The sequence below is a fragment of the Aedes aegypti genome, chromosome 1 (assembly GCF_002204515.2).
Source record: "Aedes aegypti strain LVP_AGWG chromosome 1, AaegL5.0 Primary Assembly, whole genome shotgun sequence".
Taxonomy (NCBI): domain Eukaryota; kingdom Metazoa; phylum Arthropoda; class Insecta; order Diptera; family Culicidae; genus Aedes; species Aedes aegypti.
Window position 1 is genome coordinate 71,900,162 of NC_035107.1, and position 19,872 is coordinate 71,920,033.

Here is a 19,872-nt window from a genome sequence, read left to right on the forward strand (position 1 = left end):
ATTTTCACAAGTCTTTGACGTTTACAAAGTGAGTCAAATATGTTTGTGTTTACTCAAAAGTGAATAAGGTCGTTTTCTTTCATGGTTGAGTAAAAAGTTACTCACTTTGATAAAATAAAGTTACTCACTTTTGACAGCTAACTTGAAACTGCAAAAGTGAGTCAAAGTTACTCTCTTTTGAGTAATAGATTTGAACGAGCGTGTATGATGATTGATGATGCGATGCAACTCTGCATCGATCGCGTGTCGGGTGTGACATCTGAATATTTGTAGCAGTAGTACTCAGCAGCCCCGCTGCAACATCCAACTGTCATCCCTAGCTGTTGTTATTTTTGTTTGGATTTACAGTGGAAGCAGGCTTTACGCAGTTTTTCTGCTCGTTTTTTTCGTGATTTCAGTGGCTATTTAACAACTAAAATTCATAATGGTGGTCCCATCGGCAACATCCCGGGACGCGGTCCTGGAATTGGTAAAACAGAAAGATGCCATCGAACAGAAGATAGCCGATCAGGGCAAAATTCTCGAAGCGGTGAGTTTTCCGACCATCGAATTGCGCATTGTCATTCTGATACTTAATGGGTGTTCCAACAGAATCGTGTGGGAATGCATGACCCGCTGGTGGACGATTCCGGTTTCCCTCGGAACGACATCGATGTGTACCAGGTGCGACAGGCTCGACACCAGATAATCTGCCTTCAGAACGACTTGAAGGCATTGATGAAGCAAATAGAGCAGGGATTACACACAGTCCATGCCGAAACAACTGCCCAACAGCAGGAGAACCTGGCCTCGACCAAGCTGCGAACGATGGACATAGGGGACGACGATGACGAAAGTGGCACCGCTTCGGGACTGTCCCCGTCCATGAGGGCGATTCGAGTTCAATCGGTAAAACCGATTGCCAAGGTCAATGTGGTCAGCGAAGGATCTCCCGCCCAGGAAGCTGGGATCGCATTGCGGGACGAAATCGTGGAATTCGGCACGGTTAACGCAGGCAACTTCCGGGAATTGTCGCAGATTGCGGCGGTGGTTCGAAGCTGCGAGAACAAAACCGTGCCGGTTAAGGTCCGTCGAGATGGGAAGCTGGTGGAGTTGGTGCTCACACCCAAGAGCTGGAGCGGCCGAGGATTGCTCGGGTGCAATATCGTCCCGATGGATTCCGTTGATTGTTGAGGGAGTTTTCTTTTGGTCGTTCTTTGAGTTGGTGGACACGTTTGTTCACGATATAACCGCTAGCTTTATTTCTGTCTGAAGATCCAGACTATCGCAAATTATCAGAGAAGAAACATAAAATAAAGATGTCACATTTCTAAATCCCCCCAAAAAACGTTGTTTTATTTCTGCGCATTTGTGTGCTTGAAAGCAGAACTCACTCGAATTCGGTGCGGTCACCAAACACATCACGCAAAACCTATCGTATTTTGTTAATATGCATTATATTAAATCTAGAGTCCGTCCTTACCCCCTTTGATTAGGGGGAAATGTGTAGAGAAACAAGTATTCTACAGTCTCCTTCTGAGCACATGAAAAAATGCTCCGGACTGTCGTCTAAGTAAGATACCAGGTATACAAAAAGGAAAGTGTGCTCTCTCATCGACCCTACTGCACTATAAAACAAAGTAGTATAGTTCCCGAACGTAAAAATTAAGAAAAGCACATTCCTAAAACCCATCGCAAACCGCTAAATCGACTGCTTAGTAGTAGCTTCCGTAACCGCTCCATTGGCTGTAGCCTCCATAGCCGGACTGCGAATATTGTTGATTCCAAGTGCTGTAGCCATACGATGAGCTGTCTCCGTATTGGTACTGATTGGATGCGGCACCGTAGTACGAGGAGGGAGCGGCACTGGCACTGTAGCCGTAGCCTCCGGTGGCGTAGCTGGCCGATGTGGCCGCCGTGACAGCGGCACTGGCCGAGGAACTTTCCTTCGATGACTTCTTCGGTGGGGATTGTTCCCTGCGATTGAGATGAAATAAATGGCGTTAAATTTGTATCTGTTTCCGTTAGGTAGGTTAAAATGGGAGCGGGTCATTTAGCATAAAGCCGCACTATCGAAACTGTTTACAAATGAGTCATTTGGCATAATTATTAACTGTGTGAAAGAAGGACATTTCTAGCGCAGCATTTGAAAATGGCATTTCTGCTAAGCGTAAACATTGAGATTCTCGATTGATTCAATACCATATTGGTTTTAAACCCATTCACTTTTTTACTAGTTCACGACTTAGAACCTTATAAACAGTGTAGACAATCTTTGTCGTCAAATGGAAAAAGTCGACGACGAAAAGAATCGTCTTTGTCAATTAACCAGCGTCGGATGACTATTTGCTGCAGTGATCTGTCACATAGGCTTTGCGTCATTATGAACAAATAAGCTACCTTCGTTGAATATTTGTTCGGGAGCTCTGAACCGACTAAAAATATTGCTGTGAACCATGAGGAGAACGGGTTCAATCGTCAATTCAAGCAACTATGTGATGGCATTCGTCGTTTGTTTTGAGAAAGAGGAGCATAACACTCAGAATAATCCAAACGTCTTTGCTACGTGAAAAATCGAAAAATCCAAGGGCGGAGGGCGGCTGTCAAGTAAAAATTATTATTCACAAAATTACAGGTAATCAATGCGCCTAAAAGATATTGTTTGCAAGCAGTTATTTGCTACGTGCTACTGCAGTGCGCTGTTGGCAATTTAATCAGAAAATTCTGCTAAATTCCCAAAATGGGTATTTTCGAGAAAATTGATTACGCCTTAATCATTGTTTGGTCGTAATTTTGTATGGTTGTTTACTTTTTAGAACCAGCGACATGTTGGGGTACACTCAGGCAAATGGATAAATTTGCCTTAAATTCATAAATTTGCCTTATGAAACCAAAATTTGAAAACAAAAAACGTTTAACGCGGCAACCTAAAATCGAACCAAGAACCTTGCGATCGATAGGCCCGAGCGTACACCACGCGCCAAGCGACGCCTTGATGTGAAGTGATGCTAAAACGATACATAAAGCGTTCGTACTGCAATAATCGTTCCACCTTTCATAAGGCAAAATGTATGAAATTCGATAGTCCAGTTCGATGCGTGTAGCAGTAAAGAGCCGCCAGTACCTCCCTTGGAAAAATCACTCATCCAAATTCATTTTCCCTTGACTTTACCTGACGAAGGTAATGATCACCTGATCGAATATAATCACCAAACGGAGACCCGGTAATTTTCACTGTGGTGAGCTGATCACTCTTACGTGAACATCACGTAGACACTTAACCCTCTAATACCCAAATTTTTGTTTTCGATCTAAATACAATTTTTCGTTATCTAAAATCATTCTAAACACGGTTTGGGCAATGATTTATTTTTCTTCGCAAATTTATGAATTTTGGTTTTTGATTTTTATTATTTTTATTTTTGAACATCCCTATCCTTTTCAATTTTTTCTTGAAGCCTCTTCTGGTTACTGGTTTTTGACAATAATAAAAATTAGAGTTTTGAAAATATGATTTTTTCAATTTTTTTCTGGAACATTTTTTAACTAACGGAAAAACAGATTTGAAATCATTTCAATACCATCAGGATCATCTTCTGTGATAGGTTGATCGTAGAAAAATATAAAAGGTACGTTTTTTCTAATACACATTAAATTAATCCCAGGCATTTGAAGGTTATATAAGAATACAATTTTTCAAACAATTTTCAATAATACAAAAAAGTTTCAAAAATCATAAAAAACTTTTCTTATAAGCATGTTATGAGTCAAGGTTTAAACCAAAAATAAAATCATTTTAATTTCCGAGCTACGAAAAAATACACAAAATTCCAAAGTGTACCCCGTCTAAAGGCGGGGTTGGGTATTAGAGGGTTAATTCATTCTGACATGAGCTCTGACATCTACACTTTGTGTTCATTCTGAATTGTGCTCGTATATGAAGATGGTGCCTGTTAGTCAGTTAGTTTGCCGAATAATTTCAATAGCTAGATTTCAAGGTAAATAAGGTGTGGCCCATTTAGAATTAGAACACACACAAAGCTTCCGCTCCATAATAGCCAAAACTCTCTTAATTGGGCTGAGTTGGGGTCAATTACGTGGGTATCACATATCATGAAAAAATCCTTAAATTCCGTCAACACTTGATCAAACAACTTCATTGTACGGAATTTGGTCACATTTATCTAGTTTTGTTCCCTTTTTGGCTGTCTGCAGACATGGTATGATCTGAGGCTTCAATATCCGAAGTCGAATGCATTGCATGGTACTTCACGGCAAAAAGTTCGGTTTCAGTCAAATCACGGTCTAAAATGTTTGAATTTGAATCAATGGTCCTGATTTCAATCCACAGCTGACGGTGCACAGTAATTGCCCGACGCATCCTTTTTGGTTTGCGATCTGTCAAAATAGGTACTTCGTATTTATTCAGTACGAGCCACATAGTATTTATTGAAAAACCTAACACTTTTGCAATTTCTATTCCTGATCAAGACGGTTTTTTTTTCAAATTTTTGTGCACAATTATTTCCCTTCTCTCTTCTTCCATGTTGAATTTCTCAGAAGTGCGTTCGAATTAAGCTGCAAAAAAAAAACATGTTTTTATTGTTATGGAGCACACATGGACGATTCGCTTTCTAAATTAGACCACTATAGTCGTTGTAAGAACCAAAGAAGTTTGTTTCAATTCTAAGTGGGCCACACCTTATGGTTTATATACCGAATAATCCTCTATTAATTGACAATTTAATCGATTAGGTATAAATGGTGGCAATATTTTGCGAAACGGTAATCAGGAAGACCTTCTCGAAAACTTCAGGAATGAAACAGTTTTCGAATAATTTGGCAACAGACGAATTATTTTGTCAAAAAGAAATCGTGCGTTTGTAAGTGATTTTGCTAATTTCCTAACTTTACAATTAGTTTTTACACTATTCTCTAGAAATGTTTGATTGCTACTGGAGCATATCGTCGATCCTTGTACTACGACTTGCGAGATCAAACCACTTATAGTATGAGGAAATTAAGCAGTGTTTAAATTCACATACCACCTAAAATGCGATTTTGAATAAAGTGATAGTATCATCCATGCTGTTAACTCTTTAATTTATTTCACTTCTCTGAAAATTGAAAAAATAGCTTCCAAATGCCGATGCACGGTGGCTTCTATTAAAATATGATAACAATGTGTATTTAAACATCGTGTGAAACTCAGGTGAAACAGATGAAGTTCATTAGTTCATGAGTTCATTATGTGTTGCCTATGATCCACGTAAGTGCTACTTGAAAAGTACGATAGAAAAAAACTACGTATGTTTCCACGTAGCAATGACGTGTGGGATTTTTTGAGTGTAGAAGAAATGAAAAAGAAGAAATGAAGAAAAGAATGAAAAAAATTTGTTCGTTGACTATTTTGGATTGAAGTTAGTCAGATTGAAGTCGAGTCTAGTACACGACACTGAAGACGGCTACAGAAATTGAGTATATTTGTAGTTCACTGCCAAAATTTCATGCCGATTGCCCATTTGGAAACTAATTTACAGCATGCCAAAGATGAGCATTTTGTATGAAAATCGGCATTCACCACTATTATTCTGAACACAACTGTAGTTCAAGCATTGCTAAGAATAAAACGGAGAAAAAATTATTCAAATCCGTTGACCCGTTCGTAAGCCATTTTGTAACATGCAAACACCATTCCATTTTTATTTTTTTATATATATATATATATATATATATATATATATATATATATATATATATATAATCTATCTAATTTTACACCGCACAAAAATACAAGCGACAGAAAAAATGACATTTGGACATGACCTCAGAAAATCCGGAACATCTCCGGTGTCCAGTGGCCAATATGCATGGCCAAGGAAGTTCCTAAAACTGGACCAAATTTGCCGTCGACTGCTTCCAGATGCATCCAATTTCATTCATTTTTCATAAAGTTATAAGCATTTGAATTTGAGCAAAATTTTGCCTATCTCAATCATTTTGCCTATCCCCTGTAGATAGATAAGGTACAGTGGGGGAAGTGTATCAGTGGGGTAAGTGGATCATTTGTCCATATTGAGCATAGATACTTGAATATGTTGAATGTTTTCGCACCATTGCATCGTTTTAGGCTATGTTATTACGTCCACACTGAAACTAATGTAAAACTGGTACTATACGTACACTAACACAAGCAAACTTATTGGCTGCAAAAATGAATTAATTTCAAAATTGTTTTCCGTCAATCAAAAATCCATTGTATCTTTGCCTTATATCAAATTCTACTAGTTTTTTCAACGCATGGTGAACATTTCAGTTCTAATTAAATGAATCACAATGAAAAATATGTGATTTTTATATATAAATACAGATATTTTGGACATGTTACACTTACCCCCACTTTTCCATGGGGTGGGGTAAGTGGATCAAGTATTATCTATTATCATTTATTGGCAGACTGCTAACGATAATTTGAATAAGTTTAAATACTCGCAAATATTGTTTTGTTTTTATTTTTGCTCACTATAGAAAATTTGAATTAATACACCTACAATTTATTTTAATATTTCTGGCACAAGAAAATATTAAAGAACGAATATTGCAAAACTCAAACAAAACTTTTCGTGGTTTATTAAAGCAGAGTTGCAAAAGAGCAAAATATACAGCTTTTCCAATTGAAAACATATTATCTTACCTTATTTGACCATATAAATTGTTCTAGACAGATAATAGAAATGCATTCATAAATAGAAAAAGAAGATTTCAGTTTGTTACACAAAAATAGATGTAATTAATATTTTTAAACTATCAGTGTTTTTCAAAAACTTCGTTAGGAATAATTCTACAATTCTTCAGTTTAACTTTTGTGAATATATATAGAAGAATTTTATCCAAATAATTCTAGCTACAATGTTTTTTTTGGTTCGAATAAGTATGAACTTGTGTGAACTAATGTATTAATATTTTCAATAATAAAATGAAGACACTTTTTAATTTTTAAAGTATCAAAATATGACATAACTAGCACTAATAACAAGAATAAGAGCAATATCATTCTTAGTATACATAATTGCACCATATATGTTTTGAAAATAGTTTTTTTTAGTGGTGATCCACTTACCCCACCATGGTGGAGTAAGTGGATTATTTGGCGCAAATTTTCAAGTCCCTCATACTCAATAAATAAAAATCAGAAAAATCTAAATAAATGACGATTTGAAGTATATTAGTCCCTCATTTGTTATCCACAGAAAAAAGTTTGAATTAAATTATTTACGTAAGCTGTACATAATAATGAAGTTGACTATTGATTTTTCTGTATCCACTTACCCCACGGTACCTTATACTAAAAGACTCTTCAAAACGTTTGAAATGTTAACCGAGAATTAGAAATTTGGGCAAAATATTGTTAGTCTTATTTTAGTCTGGTCTTTTGTTATTAAAAAAAAAACAATGTTTTCATAAGTTATGATAATTAACTCATATTTTCAAATTTATATATATATTTTTTTAATCTTTTATCAAAGATAGTTGATAGTTGAATGAACCTCAGTTCAACTATCAACTATTCAAGTTTTTCCTTACAAAGAATTATTTTAACCAATGAAAACAAAGTCAGACGGCTTCATTTGAAAGTTGTTGATGTAGCTAGATAATAGGCGGCACCCATTTATTACGTAAGGTACCGTGGGGCAAGCGGGTAATGGATTTTGCATAGTTAGGATTCATCAAATTCTAGAGACCTTAAATTAAAACAAATGAGGTCGTGTATATTTTTTAGCTTGACTTCCACCAAATATAAGCAGTATACTGAAATTGATTTTTATGTGAAATTGAAGAAAAAAATACAGAGAAAGTTTTTGAAAAAAGTCTCCTTACCCCACAGGTGGGGCAAGTGAAAAGTTTATTATTTTGGACAATAAATCCGAAAACTAACAGTTACATTCACGATTTCTATTACCTTTAACATTTGGTAAGGCGTCCCAATAAACAATAACATAAGTAACATGTATACAAAAAAAATTTGTTACTTGAATTTTATTCTGTTCAGTTCTTCTTCTTATTTCTGGCGTTACGTCCCCACTGGGACAGAGCCTGCTTCTCAGCTTAGTGTTCTTATGAGCACTTCCACAGTTATTAACGGTTCCGGGTCATTTGGCCGAATGCCATTTGGCCGAATGCCGTTTGGCCGAACGCCATTTGGCCGAAAGGGTCATTTGGCCGAATGCCATTTGGCCGAATGCCGTTTGGCCGAAGTATGAAATAATAGTGAATTATAGTTAGCATATTATTGCAGTGAGTTTCGAAGCTGATTTTTAAAGAACTTATTCAGCTTATTTTTAAAGAAGGTTAATCATCATTGATATACACATAATGGTACTTTGATGTTAGTTCAACAAAAAGTCAGTGCAGAAAAAAGAATATCCTTAATGTAAGCAAATATTCACTTCTATGCTAGCGGTAATAGCTGCCAGCAGAAGTTTTTGCATTGTGTTTGCAGTCAGCTTTTGACAGTAACTAAAACGATTCACGAATTATTAGTCCTGCTGCAGGACTGGATTGCTTCGATCCCTCGAATCGTATTATGGTAATTATTTCATAATTCTAGTAATCGTAAATTTTGGCTTCTTCTTTCCATAACGGAGAAACTATGAGTTTTTTCCACGTAATTGTTCACCGAGTCAATCGGTTTACTGCTATACGCAAGCAATGGTGCAGAGCTCAGTTCACACGTTGCAGTCCTATGAAAGAGAAACAGAAATAATAGCCTTTGATCAAAAGAAGGAAAATCTCTTATGAAAATTTAAGCAAGTGCTTTGCAAACAATTTTTATATTAGTATAACTACAAAGAACTGCCGATGATTTAAAGAAGATAAAATTCCCAATTAAAATATAAGCTGAATTATTGCCAACAGTAACAATACCAGTATAACTATAAAGAATGGCCTATGCTTAAAAGAAGGAAAAACTTCTAATGAAATCATAAAAAAACTGGAACCTTTCATACTATTGATAGCCCCAGATGAAACAACCATGAGCTTAAAGTCTTGATGCAATGAGTGGAGTTCACAACTTCGTCCTAATATTACGGGTTAATTTTACCATCCTCTTGGAGCTCTTATATAGTGACAAACATGACGTCCCGTCACATCATTAGTGTAAATTAATTAGCTGATCAATTATTTGGCAACACCCAAGAATGTTACATATAAGTGTTGTAGTAATTTGATATTTTTTTTGTTCGTAATTCGGCCAAACGGCATTCGGCCAAACGACCCTTTCGGCCAAATGGCATTCGGCCAAATGGCGTTCGGCCAAACGGCATTCGGCCAAACGGCGTTCGGCCAAATGGCCGGACACCGTTATTAACTGAGAGCTTACTATGCCAATGACCATTTTTGCATGTGTATATCGTGTGGCAGGTACGAAGATACTCTATGCCCTGGGAAGTCGAGAAAATTTCCAACCCGAAAAGATCCTCGACCGGTGGGATTCGAACCCACGACCCTCAGCTTGGTCATGCTGAATAGCTGCGCGTTTACCGCTACGGCTATCTGTTCAGTTATGTTTGTTGAAATGATTCGACAACATTATAACTGCAACATTTCCAATGTTAGTTCTTACATCATGGGACAGCAATTGCATTTCTACTCTGTAGATTTTCCACCGCTCGTTATTTGTTTTTTAAGAAAATCGGATTTGACGTCGGATAACTCTTTTAAAGAAATCAAACGGAATCCTTCAATTTAGAAGTATTTAAAAACTTTTTTATGTGGATACACCTATACCCCACTTTTATGTTTTGAACTAGCTTTACATAGACATTCCACGAGATTTCCGTGCGTACTCTTATATTGGAACTTTTCAATCAACGTCTTCCTTTTAATCGGCTGTCCGAAGTAAACATATTAATATCGTAATATTTGGCAACCTTATGTTTAGAGATGTTCCATGATTTTGCCATGATAATAGCATTTAACGCTTTTGAGTATGGTGTTTCTTGATTTATAAGCACGTTCTGTTGTTCTATGATAATTACGAATCTTGTATACTTATAGCTACCTAGAGAGAAAACACAAATTCAATCTCTAATGAGAAACTTTTCACTTGATTGGAAAATTGACGGTGTTTCAATTTAGTTATTTTTAGGTCTATGTCGAATTAAATCTAATATTTTTTTATTGCAGTTTAAAATTGTCAGAGGGGACAACTCTGAAGTGGTACAGAATATTTTTTCCGTAACTTTTTTCCACTGAAAATATTAAAATAAGATTGCACGTCGCCAACTTGTTACGGAGTACCAGTTAACAGGTTAATAATCTTTCGCTCTATTATGCAATAATGGTTGAAAAATCTCAGGAATCTCTTACCTACCGTAATGTTCTGAATGGCCTCAACGGTTTACGCATGATTTTGAAACCTTAATTCATATATTCAGTATAATATACACATTATTTTCACTTACCCCATTTATCCACTTGCCCCGCGGTACCTTACCGCTAAAATTGAATTTTTTTACACTCTCCAACCCCCCCTCATAGGATGGTCCGTAGCCTTGATATTACGCTTTTGGTTCATAAGCGGAAGGTCATGGGTTCAATTCTCAGCCCCTCAAAAAAAAAAACAGTCCAGCCACCAGAAGACGCCGCATGGAGGACCGTGCTTTGGGGAGCACATCCATCCTCCGTCAGTATCAGATGGAGACTGAGACAAACTGAGCCTCTTCGTAGGCAGCTAGCCTCAAACGACTCAAACATGGCAAAATGAACCACCGCAAGAGCAAAGGACTATGGCTTATGGAAATCGATTGGACTGAACAACAGAGCTCTCTCCTACCTGCTCGGTGTGAGAGTTAAGGGGCTGTCCATTAATTATGTAAGGGTTTATGGAGGGAGGGGGGGTTTGGGATTTCTTACGCGCCATACAATTTATTTTTAATTTTCATACAAAAAATCTTACCATGGGGGGAGGGGGGGGGGGTTTGAAAAACCCTGAGAATTGTCTTACGTAATAAATGGATGGCCCCTAAAGAGTAGAAGATAGTGAAAGCAAATGTAAATAGAGATTAGTTAAAAATAGATCTGTATCGGTATAGTAGATACAGATGAACTGATTCCGGCACAGTAGTGGCCACGAGCACGGAGTGCCTCAAAAAAAAAAAACCTCTCCGTTACGCTTTTTGTATGATTTTTTTAAAATTTGTATATGAGCCGTAACGCTTGAGCCTACTCCCCCCCCTCTCCCTAAAGCGTTACGTAATTTGTGGACGGCGCCATATCTGTTCGAAAAAGATTAAATTTGTATACCTACGAAAAATCCGTTTTTACACTAGTTACCGGTAATAAGGGTATGAGCGGCTACTTGTGCACTGATGATAAATGAATTCAGATTGGCACTTGTCCGAGTCGTCAAACCAATTAGGCCCTTAGATTTAACACAACTGGGGCCCAGATAGCCGTAGCGGGAAACACGCAGGTATTCAGCATGACCATGCTGAGGGTCGTGGGTTCGAATCCCACTGGTCGAGGATCTTTTCGTAAAGGAAATTTTCTCGATTCCCAGGGCATACAAGTATCTTCGTACCTGCCACATGATATACACATGTAAAAATGGTCAATCGGCAAAGAAAACTCTCTTAATAACTGTGGAAGTGGTCATAAGAACACTAATCTGAGAAGCAGGCTATGTCCCAGTTGGGACGTAACGCCAGAAAGAAGAAGAAGAAGATTTAACACCATTCTTATCAAACCAATTAGGCCCTTTCGTAATTTGTTAATTTAATTGATTATTGAAGTGATTTGCATGAGTCTTGAACATAATCAAACAACTATGCGTGAGAAATGTTGGAAAAAAACGAAACATTTACGAAAAGGGTCAAGCTGATTTTGGCGTCTGAGTTCTTCAGTTAGGACCTTTCATGTCTAGTTAGGCCCTTTCAGGTGTACCATAATATGATAGAACCTTTTACTATTTGAATAAAATCACCTCGAAAATGCGTTTTACATGCTCGTGATTGTATGTAGGGGTAATTTACGTACGAATAGATACGAATAATGAAACATTGAGTTTGTTTAGATTTTGCAGTTAGATCCTTTTCAAATGTTACACTAGATTTGGTATAATTAAAAAAAATTAGGGTAATTTTACACTTTTTAAGAGAAAAACAACCGTCATTATTTCTTAAATTTTCTGAACCACGAAGCAAAGTTCATAAAAATCGATCATTCTACTGATCTTGCTACTAAAATACTGAAATACTGTGTCAGGAATAATTATCGGCTGTGCCATTGGAGCGCGCTTATTCGTTGTCTAGGATTAAGTTTGGGGCTACGAAGCCTGTTGATAAATTTAATAAATAAATAAATAAATAAATAAGTTAAAAGTCTGTACAGCTAAATTCCATGAAGATTCAACTAAAACACTGGTTTCCATTAAAATTTTACAAAAGGTTAGCGCAAACAAAATGGAATCATAAAATTCCATTAAAACACTTCGTTTTACACATTCAAGTGATTTTTTGATCGTCAGCTTCCTCCTGATGAAATTTCCATGACTTAACAAACAATTTTGTCATTCATTGAAATAAATACGGCTGATTTCGAGTTGCCGATAATAGAACAACGGTTTAGCATGCAGTGTGAATCGCTAGAGGATAAATGTAATTGGCCAGGCACACACGTAATTGATTAGCTTATGTCCGAGTCCGAAAAAAAACTCCTGAAATATTGGGACAGTTGTGAAGGATGTTCTAGATAAATTGTTTAGAAACAAAAAAAAAAACTATCGGATCTCTGGATTTGAGACAAAAAAAAATATGTAGAAATGATCGGAGGAATTACTGGAATAATAATCTCTGATGTAATAAAACTCTCAATTGAACTTTTGAAGAATCCATGAAGATTTTATGAGAAACTGGTGGAAGAATGTTTGAAAGAACTTCAGGAAGGAATGCTGGAGAAATCCAGGATTTTCCACAAGAAAAGCGATTTTATTTCTGGAGGAGTTATTAATAGATTACCTTGAATAATTCATGGAGGAAAATTAATAGCAATTCCTGTGATTAACCTGGGATGACTTTTTGAAGGTATTAAAATGATTGGAAGAAAAACTAGAACTTTCTTGGAAAATCTCTAAATTCATGTCTTTATAAACCCTTAATTAAACTTTTTTGATTTTTTTAAGCACTTCTGTGGAGATCTTTAAAAGATCTTCTTGAGTAAATCGGTTGAAGAATAAATTAAAAAATATTTGAAGGAAATCTTGAGATAGCCCCTGGAAAAACTTTCGAAGTGATCCCGATCCCGAGTCGAAAATACAGGAGGTAGAAGTGTTCGAGTGCTCAAGAATCCCCTTTAGCGAATTCTTTTAAGCATCCTCTGAAGAATTACTTGTGGAATTACTGGTATAATTGGTGTAGGAATCAGTGCTGGAAAAGTTTGCATCACGAAGCAGCTCACGAGTGTATACCAACGCATAACAAACATCACAGACTCGGGAACTGGCTAGGTGTGAGTAAGTCCGCACCCGTTTGCTCGGGAGAACATGTCAAAAGAAGTAGCAAACAAGCTCGGAAGCGTTTACTCGCGAGTAACCGAGCAAGGTATGATTTATTATGGTTTTGACAGACAAATTAATTGCATAACCATCATATCGACAGTAAACTACTAGTTTGTAGTCAAAAGCCCATGAAAACCATAAATCTCGAAGAGGAAGCAGCTTTTTTCCCAAAAGCACAATATGACTCTGAACAGCTCCGAACACGTTCGCGAATCACTTTTAGCTTCAGTTACTCGGGAGCCGACAGATGCGAGTAAACCAGCGCTCTGACGCTCGGGAGCGTTTGGTTTTGTTTTTGTTCCAGTTCAGAAGAAGTGTTTGCCACTTTCCATCACTGGTAGGAACATTTAAAGGAATCTTTGGTGGAGTCTCTGAAAGTATCCAAGAAGAAATCGCTAGAAGATTTACTGAATCTTTTCCGCGAGAAGATATTTTTGAAGAAACTATAGTAAAGTTGACTTGAAGAAAATAAAAAAATAGCTTTCTAACTTTTGGGAAAATTTTAATCAATTCCGAAATGAATGTGTTCATAATCCTTGGAACAAACTTTTGTGGATTTTTAATTTTTGCAAAGTCTACTGAAGTAACAATTTGAGAAATCGTTGAAAAAATTACAAGAGGAACAAATCCCAGCAGATATTTTCGGAGGAGTTTTTGGAGCAGTTCCTGTAGACATTAGTAATGTGTCTTTACTAGGAGGTAGGTATCAACGTTGGACCTGCGAAGGATTTTATGGAAGAGATTCTGGAAGACATTTAACTATCGCATAAGGCATCACTAGAATTGTTGTCACTTTTTGGAGAAATTTCTGAGGGAATTCTCTGAAATTATTTCTGACGCAATGTCTGCAAGAATTGGTAAGAATATCCAGAGATCCAAAGATCCAGAGAAGTGGGGGCCCAGATAGCCGTAGCGGTAAACGCGCAGCTATTCAGCAAGCTGAGGGTCGTGGGTTCGAATCCCACCGGTCGAGGATCTTTTCGGGTTGGAAATTTTCTCGACTTCCCAGGGCATAGAGTATCTTCGTACCTGCCACACGATATACACATGCAAAAATGGTCATTGGCATAGTAAGCTCTCAGTGAATAACTGTGGAAGTGCTCATAAGAACACTAAGCTGAGAAGCAGGGTCTGTCCCAGTGGGGACGTAACGCCAGAAAGAAGATCCAGAGATTTGTGACGGAATATCTGCGGAATCTGTGGAGAAGGCACGTAAGCATCTTTGGGTATTTTAGGATTTACAGCAGCATTCTTTGATTTTTCGACGAATAATTGTAGAGTCATGATTACTGAAGGGATTTTACCCTTTCAATTTCAATAAAATTATTTTTGAATTTCTTCAAGATTGCACACATTAATTTCTTTCGTATTATTTAGATAAATTTCACTGAAAACTTTTCCCGGATTTAGTTCCGTAATTCATACAGTAAAATTTTTGGAAAGGTTTATTGGGAAGCTTCTGTTAGATAATGGCAGTGAATTTCACAGTAGGGTAGAAGCTTCGGTTTTGGCCATACGCCAGTTGTTGCCATAGGGGATTATACACCGTTTTACTTAGTCAATCAACATGAAACCTTTTGTGTTCAGTAGATTACATTCACATGATAGAGCTACATTCATTTACTCGTCCAAATTGCTTCAAATCATAAGAAAAACAATTCATTTTCCTTCTCATGAGAAACCGATGCGATTGGCCAATTTAGGAATTGAAGATAAATCTCTGGCCGAGACTGGTTCCGCTGGCTATATTGACCAACGGGATTTTCAAAGCGAAAAAATGGTTATAGCACAGTTTTGATATTTTACATAATACGGATTGAAAGCTTGAATTTGACATTTTTGTAGTATATACTGCGGCCTCCCATTTAATTTTTATTGACATTTTTTCCTAGTCTGGCCTAAACTGGTGCTTTTACCCTACTTCATCTTGGAATTCGTTAGTAATTTTCTCCAAGAATTGAACAAAAAAATCATCCAAACGTTTTTACAGGAGCGCAACCTGGAGCAATCGAAATGTGAAATGCCTTTATGCTAAATGACCCCGACCCCTCATAGAATCATGTTTGCGTGAACACTTACCGCTTCTTCTTGGCCTCGTTCGCCTTGGCCATGATCGCCTGCAGCTCCTTCTGCGCTTCCTGCAGCCCCTTGGCCGAGCTGCCAAAGTCTTCCAAAAATTCTACCTTCCGCTGAGCAAACAGCACCTTCTGGTCCGGTTCTAGCCCATCGCGACCCATAAAACGGTCCATAATTTCCACCACTTCCTTCTCATCGACGGTCTCCCTTTGTAGCGACAGATCGATCAACTGCAGGGCCACTCGCGTGTTGCATGGATCCTTCTCCAGGTAGTTCTTCAGTACCACATGAGCTTGATCGTGATCTTTTTTGATCTTATTGAGGAACCGGGCGTACTTGATGACCACATTGCCGGCGATGGTTTTGTTCTTGGCCGTTGTCAGGTACGTTTGGTACAACTGAGCGCACTTGTCCAACTCACCCCGACGGCGTTCCAGATTTATCCTCCGGTAGGCTACCTGTATCAGATTTGGACTGATCTTGTCCAGATTGGCGAGGATTTCGGCCGCCTTGTTAACGTTGTTCTGTGTCTCTTCGAACGCGGACCACATAAGGTGAAGGTTCGGTTTGTCTGGATGGTGGATCGTGCATGCCCGTTCGTAAGCATCCCGGATCCGTGGAATTATCTCCGGTTCCTCGGACCGTGAATCCAAATAGCGAATCAGCTTGAGCCAGAAGTCGTCATACAAAGCACAGGCAATTAAACACCGCTCGAACAGCACCAAGATGCGCTTCTCGTCGCCTTGCTCGATCTCGAAGTCTAGATACTCCTTCCAGTTCTTCAGCTGGCAACGTTCCAACGGTTTGACGTGGAAATATGGCCGCTTGATGCCTTCCTCATAGGTCCATCGCGCCGTAACGGCAGCAACCGTCGCCTTGTGAATCTTCTTGCGTCGTGAAATAATCTTATCCTTGATGGCTTCGGCTTCCTCGGGACTGTTTACGTGGTCATCTGCTTCCTTCTCTTCCTCTGGCTCGGGTTCCATTTTTTCTTCGGTCTTTTCCTCTTCAACCGGTTCCTTGTTCTCTTTCTCGTCTTCTTTGACTTCCTCGCCGGTTTTCTCCTTCACCTCTTCCGTTTCCATCGGTTCGGGTTTGTCCTTTTCCTCTTTGGATTCCTTCGCATCCGGTTCTTGACTTTTGTCTCGTTTGTCTGACTTATCTTTTGACGATTTTGACGACTTATGGTCATCATGCTTGTCCTTGTCTTTATCTTTTCCCTTATCATGGGACCCAGCACGTTTCTTGTCTTTTTCTTCCTTACGTTTCCGCGCTGATTCACGCACATAAGCCCGCAGCTCCAGGAACTCATCTTTGCTGACCAGTGTATGAACCGGATTGTTGTTGGCCACTTCTTTGAAACTGTAATAGAAGATCAATGATCAATTTGTTTCGATTCTTTAGCACCAATTTGTGTTTTATCCAACTTACTGATCAAAATGGTTGGCATATCCCTGGGTTGGCGTCGCCAACAGACGATCATACAGCGCCACCACGCGGTCAATGCGTTTGCCCTCGTTCTCCCATTTTATATTGGCTTCCCACAGCTTATCCGATCGGAATTCCAAACCGCACGCAGCCAGGGCCCGCTCGAATTGGGACCGAATCGTCGCTTCGTCATCGGCATGGTTTGCTTTAACGTGTGCCAGATAGTGGATCCACAGATCAACCGACAGCGGGATCGCCTTCAGACCTCGTTCAAAGACCTACACCGTGACCACCAACAAACAGCAGCAGCAATGGAAAAAGAAAAACGAAAGAAAAAGAGAATCCGGATGGCGGAAAACGGATTTCCGTGGTAAATATTCAATGTACTTCACTTGCACTTACATTAGATGAGTTTGACCTAAGCGGCACTTTGTGTGAGCTATACGTTACGAGTTTTAAGGGGGTCGAAATTTGTATTGGCGAAGAGGCGGCTCATTTGTACAGACACAGAGAGAGAGAACTTGGTCGTCGCAGAGTCCCTATCAACTGTTCGATGTACAACATACAGATATATAATATGAATAATTTACATTTCATTTATGGTATATGATTAATATGAGTGTAACCTAAGCTAAGGGCCCTAAACTAATGGAATTTGCGGTTATTTGCTCTCTGGTCTCTCGCTCAGTCTCTCTCTTCTCGGTTCGATGTCACGGCTTTTCGATGTCGACACTGATGATCATCCTAGTAAAATTGGAAAACAGTTTTCACCACAATACTGGACATGTACTTCATTTTGTGTTATACAAACCGTGGTCCACATTTTTGGTTACACTGCTGATACCTGTTTGGAGAATAGACAGATACTTTTGGGGTGCTAAAACATGTCGATCAATCCTAGTAAGGGAATCTCTAGTAGCTGAGATTCATTCCCGACCAGAGGTGATAACAAGTGCCATGTCTCTACTTTATATTACACGATTGTAACACACAAATCATTCGAATTTATAATACAAATGTCCATTAAACCTGTTGTTCATATGGTTGTGTGTTTTAGTTTACAAAACTGTTTAGGGGTCATGCACAAATTACATCACGCTCCAAGGGGGGGGAGGGGGTCAAGCCAAGCGTGACAAGCCTTATAAAATTTTTGAAGGACTGATACAAAAAACGTGACAAAGGGGGGGGGGGGGTCTAAAAAGTCGAAATTTAGCGTGACATAATTTGTGTACGAACCCTTACAATCTCCATCAAAACCGAGAAACTCTCACAAATACATATGGAAATTACACAAATTCAAAAAGTTAATCCAAAGAATTACATCTTTAAATTTTCCTGAGACTTCTCAAGTGTTTTTTTTCAGGACTTCTTCGAGAGGGAATTCAACTTTCAATGACTTCATAAGTTTACTTATGGATTAAAGATTTCCACAAGTATTTTTTCCAGAGAGAACATGACCACGAAACATGAGGGGCCCAAATAGCCGTAGCGGTAAACGCGCAGCTATTCAGCAAGACCAAGCTGAGGGTCGTGGGTTCGATTCCCACCGGTCGAGGATCTTTTCGGGTTGGAAATTTTCTCGGCTTCCCAGGGCATAAAGTATCTTCGTACCTGCCACACGATATACACATGCAAAAATGGTCATTGGCATAGTTAAGCTCTCAGTTAATAACTGTGGAAGTGCTCATAAGAACACTAAGCTGAGGAGCAGGCTCTGTCCCAGTGGGGACGTAACGCCAGAAAAAGAAAGAAGAAGTCTATAAAAAATATTACCTAGTGATTTTGAGAACATGAATTTTTGAGGTTTTGTCCGGCCATGCGCCACTGTACGGTGAATGAAGCGATGGTTAAAGCTTGGGAAAATGGCGACCAACGTGCTCGTGCGACAATCGGACTTTTATTGGAGGACAACCATTTCAACCTCATCAAAGGGTCCAAAACAAAGAAGTCTAATGAGTAATAGAGAGGACACTACGAAAAAGCAACGCTTACCTCGAAGGTGTCCCTGCTCAAGAAGATCTGTGGTAAATGGTACTCCGACGGCGAGGCCATCGAGCGGCATGTGTTCGAAATGGAGGTGGTTTTCGAACGGCTAACGGTGGCAGGCCAGGATCTGGACCAAAATCTGCAGGTTGCTAATGGTTCTTCGAAGTCCTCTAGAATCGGTCAACACGTTAACGACGGCACTGTAGACCAGAGTAGATGACGAGCTCACAATGGAGTTGATTTAATCGTAGTTGGTAGATGAAGTGTCTAAGGGGTCTTCTGTAGCACGTGGCGAATCAGTTCTCAAAGATACAAGGAAGCAAAAGATAATTTTCCACTTTTGCCAGAAGCGTGGGCACAAACAGAAGGAAACCAGAAAGCAGAAAACCGTAACAAGTCTCGTGCTCAAGGTGCGAAACGGAATGCTCTTAAGGTGAAAGCGGCTTGTCAAAAAACTCGGAATGAAGCGAAGCCGGAATTCTCGTTTGGCAGATGAATGGGTGATCGACTCAGATGCAACCTCTCACATGTGTCTAAGTGTGGATCGATTTGTGAGCATCAACGAAAGCGTGCAACAGGAAGTCATCTTGGAAGACGGCCGGAAAACATCGGCCACGGTATCACGATTGAAGATTGCAGTTGTCGAGCCGTATGCAAATGTTGTCTCGAAGGTAAGCTTGTACGTCTCCCGTTTGCAAAGCGATCAATACGGAAGTCAAATTAAGTGCTGGATCATATCCACACGGACGTTTGCGGTCCCATGCAAACACCAAAACCGGGGGGATACCGCTATTTCTTGAAATTGACCGACGTTTTCTCCCGTTACTGCGCCGTTTATTTCCTGC

General features: G+C 39.0%; 2 protein-coding genes across 3 annotated transcripts in view; one reads left to right on the plus strand and one right to left on the minus strand.

The window, feature by feature from the left end:
* The first annotated feature begins 318 nt into the window (after positions 1-318).
* Positions 319-1,327, plus strand: LOC5578887 (26S proteasome non-ATPase regulatory subunit 9). Its single transcript, XM_001664043.2, has 2 exons — positions 319-529; positions 592-1,327. Exons 1-2 carry the CDS (start codon positions 425-427, stop codon positions 1,171-1,173), a joined length of 687 nt encoding a protein of 228 aa, XP_001664093.2. The 5' UTR covers positions 319-424; the 3' UTR covers positions 1,174-1,327.
* LOC5578884 (pre-mRNA-processing factor 39) overlaps positions 1,214-19,872 on the minus strand; it is a 38,889-nt gene continuing 20,230 nt past the window's right edge. Inside the window, exons 6-8 of one of the 2 annotated variants that reach the window (XM_021839600.1) lie at positions 17,045-17,319; positions 15,617-16,975; positions 1,214-1,956 (exon numbers count right to left, since the gene is read on the minus strand). In XM_021839600.1, the coding sequence (XP_021695292.1) occupies positions 1,695-1,956; positions 15,617-16,975; positions 17,045-17,319 (1,896 nt within the window). In that variant the 3' untranslated portion in view covers positions 1,214-1,694. Of the gene's footprint in view, positions 1,957-15,612; positions 16,976-17,044; positions 17,320-19,872 lie in introns of those variants that run through there. The other variant, XM_021839605.1, reaches the window with a different exon arrangement.